The sequence below is a fragment of the Tetrao urogallus genome (genome assembly GCF_951394365.1).
Source record: "Tetrao urogallus genome assembly, chromosome: 23".
Lineage (NCBI taxonomy): Eukaryota > Metazoa > Chordata > Aves > Galliformes > Phasianidae > Tetrao > Tetrao urogallus.
In genome coordinates, this window is record NC_136836.1 from 4,278,084 (window position 1) to 4,291,668 (window position 13,585).

General features: G+C 48.1%; 1 protein-coding gene across 1 annotated transcript in view; it reads right to left on the reverse strand.

The window, feature by feature from the left end:
- Window positions 1-11,076: 11,076 nt before the first annotated feature.
- The window catches only part of LOC306954995 (protein argonaute-1), a gene marked incomplete at both ends in the record, with an annotated part of 45,584 nt that continues 43,075 nt past the window's right edge, over window positions 11,077-13,585 (reverse strand). The window contains 4 exons of the mRNA XM_079546216.1: window positions 11,077-11,185; window positions 11,779-11,978; window positions 12,670-12,771; window positions 13,194-13,328. Coding sequence (XP_079402342.1) covers window positions 11,077-11,185; window positions 11,779-11,978; window positions 12,670-12,771; window positions 13,194-13,328 — 546 coding nt within the window. The remainder of the gene's footprint in view (window positions 11,186-11,778; window positions 11,979-12,669; window positions 12,772-13,193; window positions 13,329-13,585) is intronic.

The following is a 13,585-nucleotide window of genomic DNA, read 5'->3' on the forward strand; positions in this document are numbered from 1 at the left end:
AGAAGGGGCGACTGGAAGGGAGCGGGACGTTCGTTGCGTTTGTTCGCGGAGGTTTATCGTGCGGAAGCGGTATCTGCATCCCCAGAAAGCCGCTCCGATGGGGGCAGCTCGGCTGCACGGCCACGTCCGGCCCCGGGAGCACCGCGCTCTGCACGGGCGGCTGTCGGCAACTCGCGGTGCCGCTTCGCTTTCGGGGCTGCCGCCGTTCTCGGGGTGCACGGAAACCACGGGAGGGGCGCAGAGCAGCCGAGGAGACCGCAGCCCCCGCTCTGGGCAGACACGGGGGGGGGGGAGGGGGAGGAGGAAGGACGGGACACCCCGCGTGCCCTCAGCGCCGAGAGGCGGCGGGATTGGAGCGGGATTGGAGCGGGATTGGAGCGGGATTGGAGCTCCTCCCGCACTGCTGGGGACAAACGGGCCGGAGCTGAGAGCTGGGAAAGGACGCAGCCCCCGCAGCCCCCGCAGCCCCCGCAGCCCCCGCAGCCCCCGCAGCCCCCGCAGCCCCCGCAGCCCCCGCAGCCCCCGCAGCCCCCGCAGCCCCCGCAGCCCCCGCAGCCCCCGCAGCCCCCGCAGCCCCCGCAGCCCCCGCAGCCCCCGCTCTCCCTCACCGCACTCCGTGCCGCCTCGTTCCGTTGCCACACGCGCGGTCCCGTTGCTAAGCGGCCCCGCAGCCGTTCCCCCTCCTCCTCCCCTCCTCTTCCCCCCCCCCGCACCGGGCATCGCGCCGCTGACAGAGCGAGGGGGGCTGCAGCAAAACTTTCGTCTTTTTTTATTGCAGTTCTTAGTGAGTTACACTTCAACCTGAAGCAAAGCGACGTGAAAAAGGAAAAAAACAACAAACACAGGAAATTTCTCATCATTTGTAATGTTTTACAAGGGGTGAAAACCGAAGCGAGAGCAGCAGAGGGTTTGGTGCAGAGCGGTGCCTCCCGCAGCCCCACACGTGGAGCTCAGCATGGACAACGAAAGCCGGATTGAGGACCTTTACATGGCAGGAAAGCAAATGGAGGCGGGTGGATGCAGCCCCCAAACATCAGCCGGGGGGGGGGGAGGGGGCAGCAGCTCGAGAAGTATAAAAACAATAAAACAGTGCATATGCATTTCAAAAAAAAAATTAAAATTATTATTATTTTTTAATACAGTTGGTTTACAATACACCCAACTCGATGGTATTAAAGCCTGCAGAGATCTGAGCACTGCTGTGCGCACTGTACAGCTGCCTACGGGGCGGCGAAGGCTGACGTGGGGCTGCACTGGAAAGAAAAGCAACTCCTGCAACAGGTAGAAAATTTTGGCAAGAACAATTTGTCTAGAAGGGGAGAAAGAGCACAAAGCACTGCATCCACCTCCACCACTCACCAAAGGGTCCATGGCCCTGCACGGCCGCAGTACAAATAGGCACACGTGGTTGAGATGGGTAAGTAAAAAAAGAAAGGCTTCGACCAACCGGCTCGTTTGCCATCTGCCTACAGCTGTGCGGTGCCTCGAGTCACAGCTCTGCTTTACTCTTGGATTAATTCCCTTTTGCTCTGAGAAACTCCCGGAGCTTCACGGTGGGAAGGGCCCAGCAATGAGCTGGAAGCAGAGCAGCTGCTAAGGCAGGAGAAAGAGCGAGACACACAGAGGGAATCGCAACGCAACCGGCTTCGTTTATTAGAACTTTATTCTGAGAAGGAATCCCAAACAGCACAACAGTTTTGTTTGTCATTTGAACAGGTGGTGGTAAATATGCAAAGGGTGTATTTGCACAACGCTGCTCCCCGCAGCCTCCTGCACAGCACAGCAACGCTCGTGGCACACGCTGCCACCAGAGATGTTCCAACAGCCACAACTGGCTCATCACCAGTCACAATGAAAGCTTCAGGCGATGCCTCTCAATGACAACATCCTGATCCATGATCTGATGCCTCAGTGCATTCTGACAGATGAATTCTCCCCCCCAAATAAACAAGCAGCAGTGCCATTTCTCCACCAATTTCATGCACCTGAGGAAGCCTAACTGCTCACAGCAAGGGAGGAAACGGCACGGACAGGAGAGCTGCGTGGTGAGGCCCCACAGCGCCTCTGCTCACAGCTGGGAGATCACTGAGCACCCATTCTGCAGCTGCTGTTGCTGTGCTGAGGCTTCGCAGGATTGCCTGTGGAACAGAGCAGAAACGCAGCAGTCTAGAAGCAGGTTTACCTACAGGAAAACAAGGTGGAGTTTTCTCAAGGCGAGATTCAACAGATTGAACACTGACAAGGGCAGGAAAGGCAGCGCTCTGCTGAGGAGCAGAAATCAAAGCCGAAGGAAACCGAAAGCTACAGCCACAGGAGGCCGCGATGCACACAACCAAAGCCCTGAGGAAGGCAGTGGTGTGCAAATTGCCAGCAGGCAAATTTCATCTCAGCCTCACACAGCAGCTCTGCTGGGCACCCCGTTCTCCCCTGCACACAAACACTGCTCTGCTGGCGTGCTCCAAACACCAAAGGTTCCTCAGCTGTAGCACTGCTCCATTGGTATTGCTGGGCCAGCGGAGCAAGCACTAACCTGTGAGACGCCCAAATAAACTTTCCGAATGCACTCAAGAGATTTGCAAGTGTTAGCACTATGAAAGATGATTAGTAACTATTTTAATGCCTAATTTTCTCACAGCTGTATCAAAATTGGTTGTGGACCCACGATTCAGGTGAGACAATATCAAGATAATCGTATTTCTCCGTGTTGTTGGAGAGCCTTACGGTAGGAACTCATTTTTCAGCTGCTAAATGCGTTTGAGAGACCTCTGAGATTCTCAGCAATGTAAAGGAAACCTTTTATTTGAATCAACTCATCCCTAATTTGCAAAAAAAGCTCACAGAAAGCAGCAGTGCACACAGTGGGACCGACCCCAAGGAGCTCCTTGGGCCAGCGGTGCTGAGATAAAGGCGAGGGCACAGGCTGCGTCGGATGGACAGACTGCAAACAGCCACTGGCAGGAAGGCGCACGGGTTTGTACCAGGAATTGAGCACTTCACAGCACGGCTGATGCTCACAACACACAGCTGGCTCTCGTAAGGCAGCGCACGGCATCCTGCGTGTGTTCCAGATAGGGCAGAAAGCTGAGGCAAAAATCAATTCCCTGAAATCAGGGAGGGAACCCATCTGACAGCCAGCGCCGATGCCAGAGCTGCTGGCTGGGAACCCTGCAGTACCTCAACGTGCAGCAAACACCTCGAAAAGCTCCTCTGTTATTCTCTGACAATCTGCACGCACAGCCTGGAGCCTGAACCAGCACCTGAGGCAGCCAGCAGCCTTCACTGCATAGCTGGGTGTGAGAGGAGAGGCTCAATTCTCATTTCTCCCCTCAGCACATCCCTGCGCCTCACATCCTATCCCAGACTCGCGCATCAGCACCTTCAGCTGCTGGCAGGCCACTCCTTAAAGCCACCTCCAGTGATGTTCAGCCCTCAGCACCACGTTCCCACTTCCCAACCTCTGCCAACAACGTTCCTCAGGTCCTTACAGTCAGCAGGGAAGCTGCAGGAGCACAGCAGAGACGTTATGGGACAGGCAACATTCAGATAAAGGCAGAATTAATGGCTCTCTAAGGAGAAACATATCACTGTTCAATTTCATTTAAAAAAAAAAACTAAGTCTATCACCAAATATGTTTGTTTGATGACATTACTCTCCAGAAACCATTCACTTTAAAGCTTCTTCTCTCTGGGTAGCTACATTCACAAATAATTCAGGGCTCCCTTTAAGCAACTCAACACCAAACCGACTCCGTCCTGACCAAGCCTCAAGCAGCTCAAGAACACTGACCCCACTGTCAAGCAGCGCAGACTGCCAGCTCCTCCAGCTTCTGTCTCGGATCAGAAAAAGGCACATGCTTGCTCTCAACGAGTTCAAGTCTGACCCAAGCAGCCCAGGACACCACAGCTAACATGGGAGCTCCTTCAGCAGCTGCTGTACCAACCACCCAAAGACTGCAGCCAGAAATCATTGGAGCGTCTGTGTTTTGTAAAAGGGCCACACACTGCTCACAGAACCCATGGCTCTGCTGTATGGAACATCACCCACCTCCTGAATCTCTGTTTTGAACCAGGAAAGGCTGCTTTGGGATTCAGAGCACACAGAAGATGGGATCGAACGGCACGGCTGTCGCAGGCACTGCTGCTGCTGCTCAGCACGGCTGTGGAGGTGAGCAGGCACTCCTGCTTACCAACAGACAGGAAAAAACCTCTCTCCTCATCTCTTAGTTCTTGCAGCAGTTACTGGTGGGTGCTGGAGTAAACTGTGGGTGCAAAGGGACAAGTTCAGATGGCCCCAGCAGCATTGGAGCTTTTCAGCACAGTCAGCTCTCCCTCCTGCCTTCCCAGCTTTTTACTACTGGTTTGACAGCACAGTCACCACCTCCTCTCCTCCTCTTCATAAAACACACAGCTGAGTCATTTCAGCTTCGGATTAACCCCAGCACAGCACCATTTACTATGAGTAGCATTGATTATAAACCTTGCCAGGAGGAATGATGCCATTTTCAACAAGTTTGCCTCTTCAGTATCTACACCTTCAGCAACTGGCTTGTGTTAAAGCACCCAGCTGAACTGCATCACACCCTGCAGCACACAGACATTGCTACTGCAGTTAACCCTCATGTGCTACAGCCCACCTCAGCAGGGATCTGCACCCAGCAGGAACCCTCAGACACAGCTCTGCCCTTCCATTGCTTCTGATCACATCTGTAATGTAGAGAAGGAGGAGATAGGAACGTGCACGTCTCAACAGCTTCAGCACTGGCTAAGCACAGATAGAAAATAATCTGGTTCATAGGCAGGGGAAGAGATGGAGAGCATTGCTGCAAACAAGCTGATGGAACGAGATTTTTGGCCCTTTTTAGTCTAAAAGATAGAAATGGCCGCTACAGAAAGCGGGCTCAGAACCCAGGCTGACAAAATGCTTTCTAAACCCCAGCCTAACAGCAGTAAGAAATCAGGAACAAAGCACTGCAAAGCTTAAACACCATGGCAGCAGCACTGAGTGCTGCTCTAAAACAAAGCTGCTGAACAAAAAGGAACACTGCTGCCTTTAACTTCAGCCAGAAGAGATGCTCTGTGTGCAGCTCTGTGCACAGCAGCTCTGCCATGGATGTGAAGCACAGCGGTGTCACAGCCCCAGCACTGCAAACCCAAACGCTTCATGGCTCCTGTTCTGCTCAACAGACGTGAAGCAGCTCTGCTCGCTCCTAGGAAACGCCTGGGTACAAGTGTGTGCCTGCAGCACTGCTGCTCCCAAGGGAAGCAGAATTTTACGCTTCAGCTGATACTGAAAACCATCCTGACATCTGCAGCGCCCAACACTGCATCAACAGTGATTGAAGTCAACACAGATTCATTTTAACGGCCAACGTGAAACCAAAGCACCCCACACAGCAGCCTGTCTACTGAGTTGTTCTGTTTGTTCTCCTCTCAAATGCATCTTAAAGAGTTGAGCTGACTTCAGAAAAGGAAAAAAAAAAACAACAAAAAAACCATTCAGAAACATTTCGCACCTAAAAAGAGCAGCCAGCAGCAACAGGCAGATGGGACACACAGAGCAGCTACACACAGAAGCACCCCAAGAAGGACGTGGTTCACCAAGGAGCAGGCAGGTAACCGCAATCGAGAGCGTTACAAAAGTGAAAGAGGGCATTTTTGCAGGCATGTGCAAACACACGGCAGTGCCATCAAAGCAGAACTTTGCTATTATTAACGCAGCATTACGAGGTTACTGAGGTGCAGTGGCTAATAGTCTAGCTGACAGCCTTTCCCAATGGAAGCAATGCTCACCATGGACCCACAGCACTGCCAGCCCTCTGGGCAGGGCCCACAGCATCTCTCTCCCAGCTAGGAATGACAAGTCCCAAGCACAAACGCACACCGTTAGAACACAACCCACAGGACGCCTGCTTGCAGCACTGACCATCCCTGCATCACCAGACAGCGCTCAGCTCGTCTGCTTTGTCCTTGGGACTTTGTAATGCCTGGGAGACAGAGCTTCCATCCGAGCTGCTCCTCCCCAGCAGCGTTTGGTGATTGCTCCCCAATGCCTTTCCCTCCAAAGGAAACCACCATCCTGGTTATGCTTGGTCCTGACTCAGAGAACTGATGCCTGAAAGTACCTACAGGTACCATCAGACACTTGGCATTTACAGTTATTTATCTTAAATGTTCAGCCACGTACAACTGGAAAATAAAATCTACAGCACCGTCTTCTACAAAGGCACTTTCTGAGGACTGTCTTGCTCAAAAATAAAATATTCACTCCAAATTTTAAACAGAACCACTTTGTTGTTGAAGGACCCTATGGTAACTACCCGTGTCAGGTGAGGGGGGACCTCAGACAGAGCCAGAAAGGCCAGGGCAGGCAGGACACATTTCTGCAGTACCGAGGCTTCGATGTCCTCCCCTGCAGCCCCTGCCCTTCTGCACACACTGCCTACTAAGGGACAAACGTTTTAGTGTTACAGAGATGAGGCTTCTTGGGGCTCTGCCCAGGAGGCGAAGTGCAGGACCCCAATCTGTTTGTAACTCAGCTACTGAAAAGCACACAACTTCTTGCTAGCAGCAAGCAGCAATTAGCTCAAGCTCTAATCTCTACAGTTCCAGGTCACAACGAGTCAATTAGCTAGGTGATGTCTTACTTAAACGCGTGCCAAAACAAGATGAGCATCCTAACACTCAATATCAATGTAAAGTACCATCTTTGGGTAGGGAAAGGAGAGACTGGGATCCTTCCCTTTCACATCCCTATGGATTTTTTCCACCAGATTCAATCAAGCCATCAGCAGCAGAACTCCACAGCACTGAAGGGACAGGGACGGCCGTTTGGACGGCAGCTCTGAAAATGGAATGGATAACTGCAAGGTACGGCAGCAGAGCTTTGGGTTCCTAGGTTATAAAAGTGCTCGGAGGAAGGTCCTAAACCCTCAACTCACAAAACTGGGAGAATATTACAAGAGGACAAGATGTGAAGGGAATATTGAGAAAGAAAAAAGGCCTCAAGCTGTTTGAAGGGCAGGCGGAGCTCGGAGTTTCAACAGAGCAAACTTCCTGGCTAGGAAAAAGCCAGTATTTGTAGCTGGAATTTGTACAGAAGATACCTGGTGCCTTACACTGAGCATTGTAAAGGACAAAATTCGATACACAAAGCAAAACTGGTTTAGGACCAATGGCACCTAGAAATAATTTGACTGACAGCTTTCAGAAACCCACCTCACTCCAGAAAAACCATTTCTAAGGCCAAACTTCCAGAAGGATGCCAGAACGAACCCCTACAGAAACAACTTTTGGACACGTTCAACCAAATCACACATTGAACAGTAACACAGCAATCCTGAGTAAAACGGCCACAGCTGAAGCACCCTCAGAAGCCCCCTGCATGGGGTCAGTCGCTCTGCCAGTATATTAACACACCTCCTAGCAATGCTCTGTGCCAGCATGTTAACACACCTCCTAGCAATGTTAGCACACCTCCTAGCAATGCTCTGTGCAACGCTCTGCTCCCTCTCAGCTCTGCAGCTCCCAGCGCTCGCTGCAGGGCTCGGCACAGCCCGGCTTTGGCACAGTACCAGCACTGCAGCTCCCACCAGCAAGTGGCACTTGAGTACAAACGAGGTCTTGGTGAACTGGTACAGTGTCTGCAGGGCAGGAGCCACGCACCCAGCTGGGCAGTGCACGAGGCCAGCGTGTCTGCAAAGGGAGGAGGAGAAGCGCAGCCCTCGGCTCCCAGAGAGAAAGGAGACCTGGGGAGCAGCTCGACATTTCCCCCCCCCCCACACAGCACATAAATTTTGAGATTGTGTTGGTTTTTTTTTTGTTTGTTTTTCTTTTTTTTTTTTTTTTGTCTTTTTTTTTTTTTTTTTTTTGTCTTTTTTAAAAGGAGAGCAGGTACAAAAATAAAAGAAATCCATATACTCTGAAAATATACCGGAAACTGCCACCACAGATGAGGTACCATTTATCCCGACCCCCCACCCCCAAACTGCAAACATCAAAATATATATGTTTTTAAACAAAGGAAGAATATCTGGCTATTTAATCTCAGTTAAAATGACAGCACCCTTTGTTACACTTGATATTTCACACCATTAATTCTCTTTCAGAAAAAAAAAAAAAACCCAAAAAAAAACCCCAAGATATCTAACTAACCTTGATTCCTTGCTTATCTCCTCATTCCTTAGTGCAGTAATTGTCCATCTCCACTTAAATAAATATAGCAGCTACAGCATCATAAATGTGTGGCCCTCACAACGCCAGTAAGTTGATATTGTAATACAAATAAGTATCGGCACTTTACGTAGATATTTGCAAAACCAAGAAGAGAGATTCAAGCTTCCACGTACTCTTCACATGAAAACCAGGCACAGCAGCTGTCGAGCTGGCATCTAAAGTCACCTTCCCAATGAAGTCTCTTTGTTTTTTGGTGAGAGTTGAAAGCCAAAGGCCTCTCGGCTCCCAGTCACTGAGCGCGGGCAGGGTGCGAAGGGCACAGCATCTCTGCAAGGAGCATCAAAAGACTTTTTGAAAAGGAATTTTCATCTTGACGCCAGAAATGCACAAGAAGGCTTTGTAAAATAGTTTCTTTAAAAAACAAATCTCTACTCCTCTTTAAACGTTAGCTTTCTATAAAAAGCCTAACCTGAACCTTGTATTAACAGAACTGCCAGCTAGAGCTCTTCCAAGGCAGAGTTAGCAGGCCCCCATCTGAGGGCAACGTTTCAGAGGCTGATCAGAGCCCTCCTTGCTGCAACAACTGCAGCACCACCTCCCTGCAGCTCTGCCTCGGGGCGCTGTGGGCTCCTGGAGCAGGGCTGAGCCATCCCGAAGCTCAGCCCAATGGGGGCTCAGGGCAAAGCCCAGCCCCACCGCCCCCCAGTGCTCCCCAACAGCTGCCCACCTCAGGACTTTTCCAGTGCAATGCTCACGGTGCGAGGTTAATCTTTACGTTCCCTTCCTTGGTGCTGGGAGGTGAAGCATGCCTACGCGCCAACCGCCGAGCAGAGCTCTGCGAGACAGCGTTGTGACAGCACTACACACACTGCAGGACGACACACAGACGCACAAATACAGTACTTTGTGTTCTGGCAGAAGAGATGGGGAGAGTCATGCCTGCTGAAGCGAAACGGGCTCAGATTTTAGGCTCAACACACAGAATATTGGCAAACAGCGTTCGGTGAGAACGCCGGGAGATAAAGCTGCTTTAGCGACCCTCTGGTTTTCATGTGGAGAGCAGGTGGGGTTCAGAAGGGCTGGGATAACAGCAATGCCCATAGAAACGATCTGCAGTATATATACTATGAACCAGTGCAAATAAAAAACAGTCAAAAAACGCAGTTCACGAGTTTACAAAGTGCAAAACTTCCCAGACCCCTCGCAGAATAAATGCTCATCTCTGACGTCTTAACGTTGGGTTGCCTTTAAAGTGGAATGAAAGAGTCCCGTTTGTTTGCTTCACATTTCAGTGATTTAAAGGTAGAACTATCCCAGCCCTCTTTTTATTTGCAAAGTGAAATGAAGTTACCAATAACTTAATTTTAAAAGGAAAGTCGTTATCAAAGAGGAAAAAAGCCTAAAAACTTTTAATAACTCCAGACCTTTTATTGATGTCAAATAGGTTTAATTAAGCATGTAAAAACTTAGAGCTCAATAAAAAAATCTGTTTGTTTACTTCAAATATCTTCCACGTCTCAAAGCCAAAAATACGGCCGGTTCCTTTGTTAAACCAAACCAGGGCAGCGAGCGCTGAAGCCTGCAGAGTTCCAGAAGCATTTTTGCTACTTTTTGATTTAAAAAAGGAAAATCCGAGATTCCTTCTGACTATAAAACTTTCCTTTCAAAATTAAGGCTTTGACTTTGTCCTTTTAAAATCGGAGGCGTCCATTTCTCCCACAGCCAGCGGTACAAACACGGCTGTGGTACAGCTCAATGGACACCGTTTTCTTTTCGAACGCTTATTGCACTAAAAGATAGCAAAAACAAGTTGTCAGTTCTTTAAAAATAAACATGGTTACATTTCTAAAAAATAAAAGTTGATGTTGACCATATGTTCTGTAATAATTAAATTAAAGCATTATTATTACTCTAATAAATATAAAGGAAACAAAGGAAGCTAAACTTCAAAAACACGTACGTATGAAATCACATTAAGGTGTGAGAGGCAGCAAGTAAACTAGCATTTTTCTTTTGTCAAGACGACCTTAGCTCTAAAGTTTCAGTTCTGGTGTTTGCTGCAGCCATCCCATAAAGCTTGGGACGCCCAACCTCACATGAAGCTTCACGACATTTGACTTGCCAGATAGAAAGTAATTGAAACTTTTGGACTAGGTAAAACAGCAGCTTTAGTAAAGTCACCAGGGAGCAAGAACAGTTGGGATCACCACTGCCTGCAGTAACACCGCTAGCTTTGTTTGCTTCTAAAAGGGAACTGTTGGAGCTGAGGACTCCAAAGCTGTGAAGAAAGGCAGCAGTTGGCTAAACTATGTTCAAATGATTGGATCAGTGTGCAAAACATCTTCCCTCCCCTCCATTTTTTCTCTACTTAGTGCTGTACATTCAGATGTACTCAGATATGGTCGCATTCGAATGCTGATGGCAATACTGAGAGAAAGATTCCTCAACTGGGCGAAACAAGACTTTTTGCACACTTTTCTCTCCCAAAGAATCACTGTGACTGTTCTTATACAGGTTGCTTTTCTCGAATTACACCATCCTTTTTTTTTTTTTTAATTATTATTAATTTTTTTTTTTTTGCAAAGAGAGTTGTGCTGCCGAGCAACTTGAGGTAAAGGCAGAAGAGGGTTAAACTACGAGAAATTAAACAGAAGGAGGAAAATGATGGCGGTGCTTCCTACAGGAGACCGCGCCACAAAAGCAGTTGGCTGGTTTCATATTGCATAATAGTGCTGTGTTCCTCGGTGAAGTAAACAATCTTCCTTGTGTCAATTTAAGGGTCAGCCTCTCGCCCCTGCACGATGGGAGGCGCACCCCATAAACCAACCCCACTGGAAACATACATTGTATGTGGCTTAATTTGTCAGTTCTTCCTTGCGGCGAGCACGCTCTCCTGTTACTGACTCAAGCGAAGTACATCGTGCGTAAGGTGTCTTGGTGAATCTGTACAGCCTTCGCCAGGGCCTGTGGGTCTCTGCCATTGCTCTGTCCTGAAACGTGACTTCCTTCAGCACTGCAAGAAAACGGGAGAAAGTAAGACGAGAGGAGCTGTGCACTGTGTTAATTGGGATTTAACTCCACATCCCTTCACCACGCAGGAGGGGAAAGTGGCAATATCAACAGAAAGCCTGAAGGCTGCAGAGTAACAGATAACAACAGCTAACAACAGAAACCCCTTCCCCTCAGCCCCTTGATTTGTCCAGAAAAAACCCCCCCTGCAAACACACTGATGGCCTTAACGTTATCAAACAATTCTGACATCCAAAGCAGAGCCAGAGAAACGTGAGGCACTTCACATCTGTTTCACTGATGAATGCTGACTCTAAAGCAAAAAGCCAAACGTGTGTTTGATTCCTTCACACCACGGAGATGTCGGAACAATACTTAATGAAGCTGAACTTCGTTCTTGTAATCCAGGTGTTATTCAGCAGAAAACACCAATCCACCCTCGCCTGCCACAGCCTTGATGTCAGGAACGAGCATCTTAAGCCCAGCTGCCAAGGTTACAAGAATTAACTGCAAAATGAACAGTGAAATGGCTTTATGCCTGACAACGGAGCAGAGACCAACAAGGACACACGTTTAAGGACACGTATTTTTCTTTACCTGTCATGCTCTTTGTCCACAAGATGGTACCGTGCTCTGAATGCTACCAGGTGAGCATAATAGGCTGGTGCAGGTATAGAAACTGACCGCGTGCAGCGCACGTATGTGTGGCAGAGCTGGTAAGTCAGCAGCTGCAGTTCATCTGCAGTAAAGCAGTTATCATCCCACAAAACGTGATAGTGTGAGGGACGGCTGGTACCCTAAGAAGAAGGGAACATCGGTTCACTTATCTTTCTTTTTTGACTCTCCCTGCAATCAAGTCAGACGTTTAAGTTCAGAAAAGGCCAGACTGTCTGGTCTGAATTCCTAAGTAACAGCAGCCAAAGAAATTTCCGGATTATGTCAGCAATAAATGTATCACAGAGATTAAAAGAGTCTAATGTTCATATGATGTTATTTCAATTAGCCTTGCTTGGGAAAAAGAAAACCACATGCCTTCTAAATAACCCTTCACAACTGAAACCTGCTTCCAACATGACTAAACCGATCAACACGCTGGTTTTTACCACCACCCTCACATTTCCTAACAGACCACAACAGCCACTGAATGCTGAGTGCAGCTCTTAGGAACTCTTAGAAGTTCTCCAGCAAACTGCCATGCAGTTTCTTTGGAAGACACTGCTCTGAAATAAATGAGTACTCACCTTCCCCCTGCTTCTCCCCCAGAGGATGTTATACACTGGAGCTGAACCTTACAGCACAACCAAGTTATGGCAATACTTGTATTTTATCCACACCAAACACTTTTTAACATACATAATTTAAAATACACATATATACACACATACAGATTTACTCTATTTAGCTAAGACTCACTTCTAGCTTGCTATAACAATACATTTACATCTCTATGTTCTAAATCCACATTTACTTACAAGACAACAATTATACCTGTATTCCAGCATGACTGCAGAGGTAAAAATCAAACTCATATGGATGTGTAATGTCTGTATCTACAGTTGTTCCAGCTGGGATATTGCCACTTCGTCCAACCTAAACAGAAGTTTTGTTAAAAACTGCAGCTAACAACTTCTACACTTCAACTGTAAATAACAACACAGGCTCCTATTCAATACACACAGCACTTCAGTGAATGAACCTGGGATGTCTGATGTAGACACTGCATGGCTTTTCACTACTGCAATGCAGAATATTGCATCCAGAATCTCAGAGCTTTGAATCTCAGAAAGCCAGAAGAGCTGCACATGGGTACTGTGACAAAGCCTGATGGTGGTTTTGTTTTTAATGTATTTAAGGTCACTGATTTTTCAATTTGGTGCCACATTTTGTGCCAATCAATTCAACATATTCCCCAAAAGCAAACAGAATCAGACTGGCAGTGAAGCCCATGCTAACATTTTGTCTAGCAGCACAAGTACTGACACCAAGCTTGTACTGAGCAGGACAATGATTACCCTTTCTGTTCTGTCAGCACAGAACAACCGTGTATGATGTCGTTTCTGCACCACAATATAGGTTATTCCAGGCTGGTAATCCTTCTCCAAACTGATGCAGGCTTCTCTAATTGCTAGCAGTTCATAGTACAAAACCTACAAGCACAAGAACAGAACAGGTTTTCCTCACATTATATTCTACACAAAGCACCTAATTAACAGTTTGAAGTTAACACTAAGTTCAGCTGTGCCACACAATTATTGAGCTCAGGAAGCACTGAGAAATATATTGTTTCCCAAGAGTGAGAGTTGTTCTTCCTAGACAACAAGGAAATAGCAACTTCCCCTACCCAACACGCTTAAGAAACTCTCCTAAAAAGGCTCAATCTTTTGTGGTATCTCAGCACAAAAGC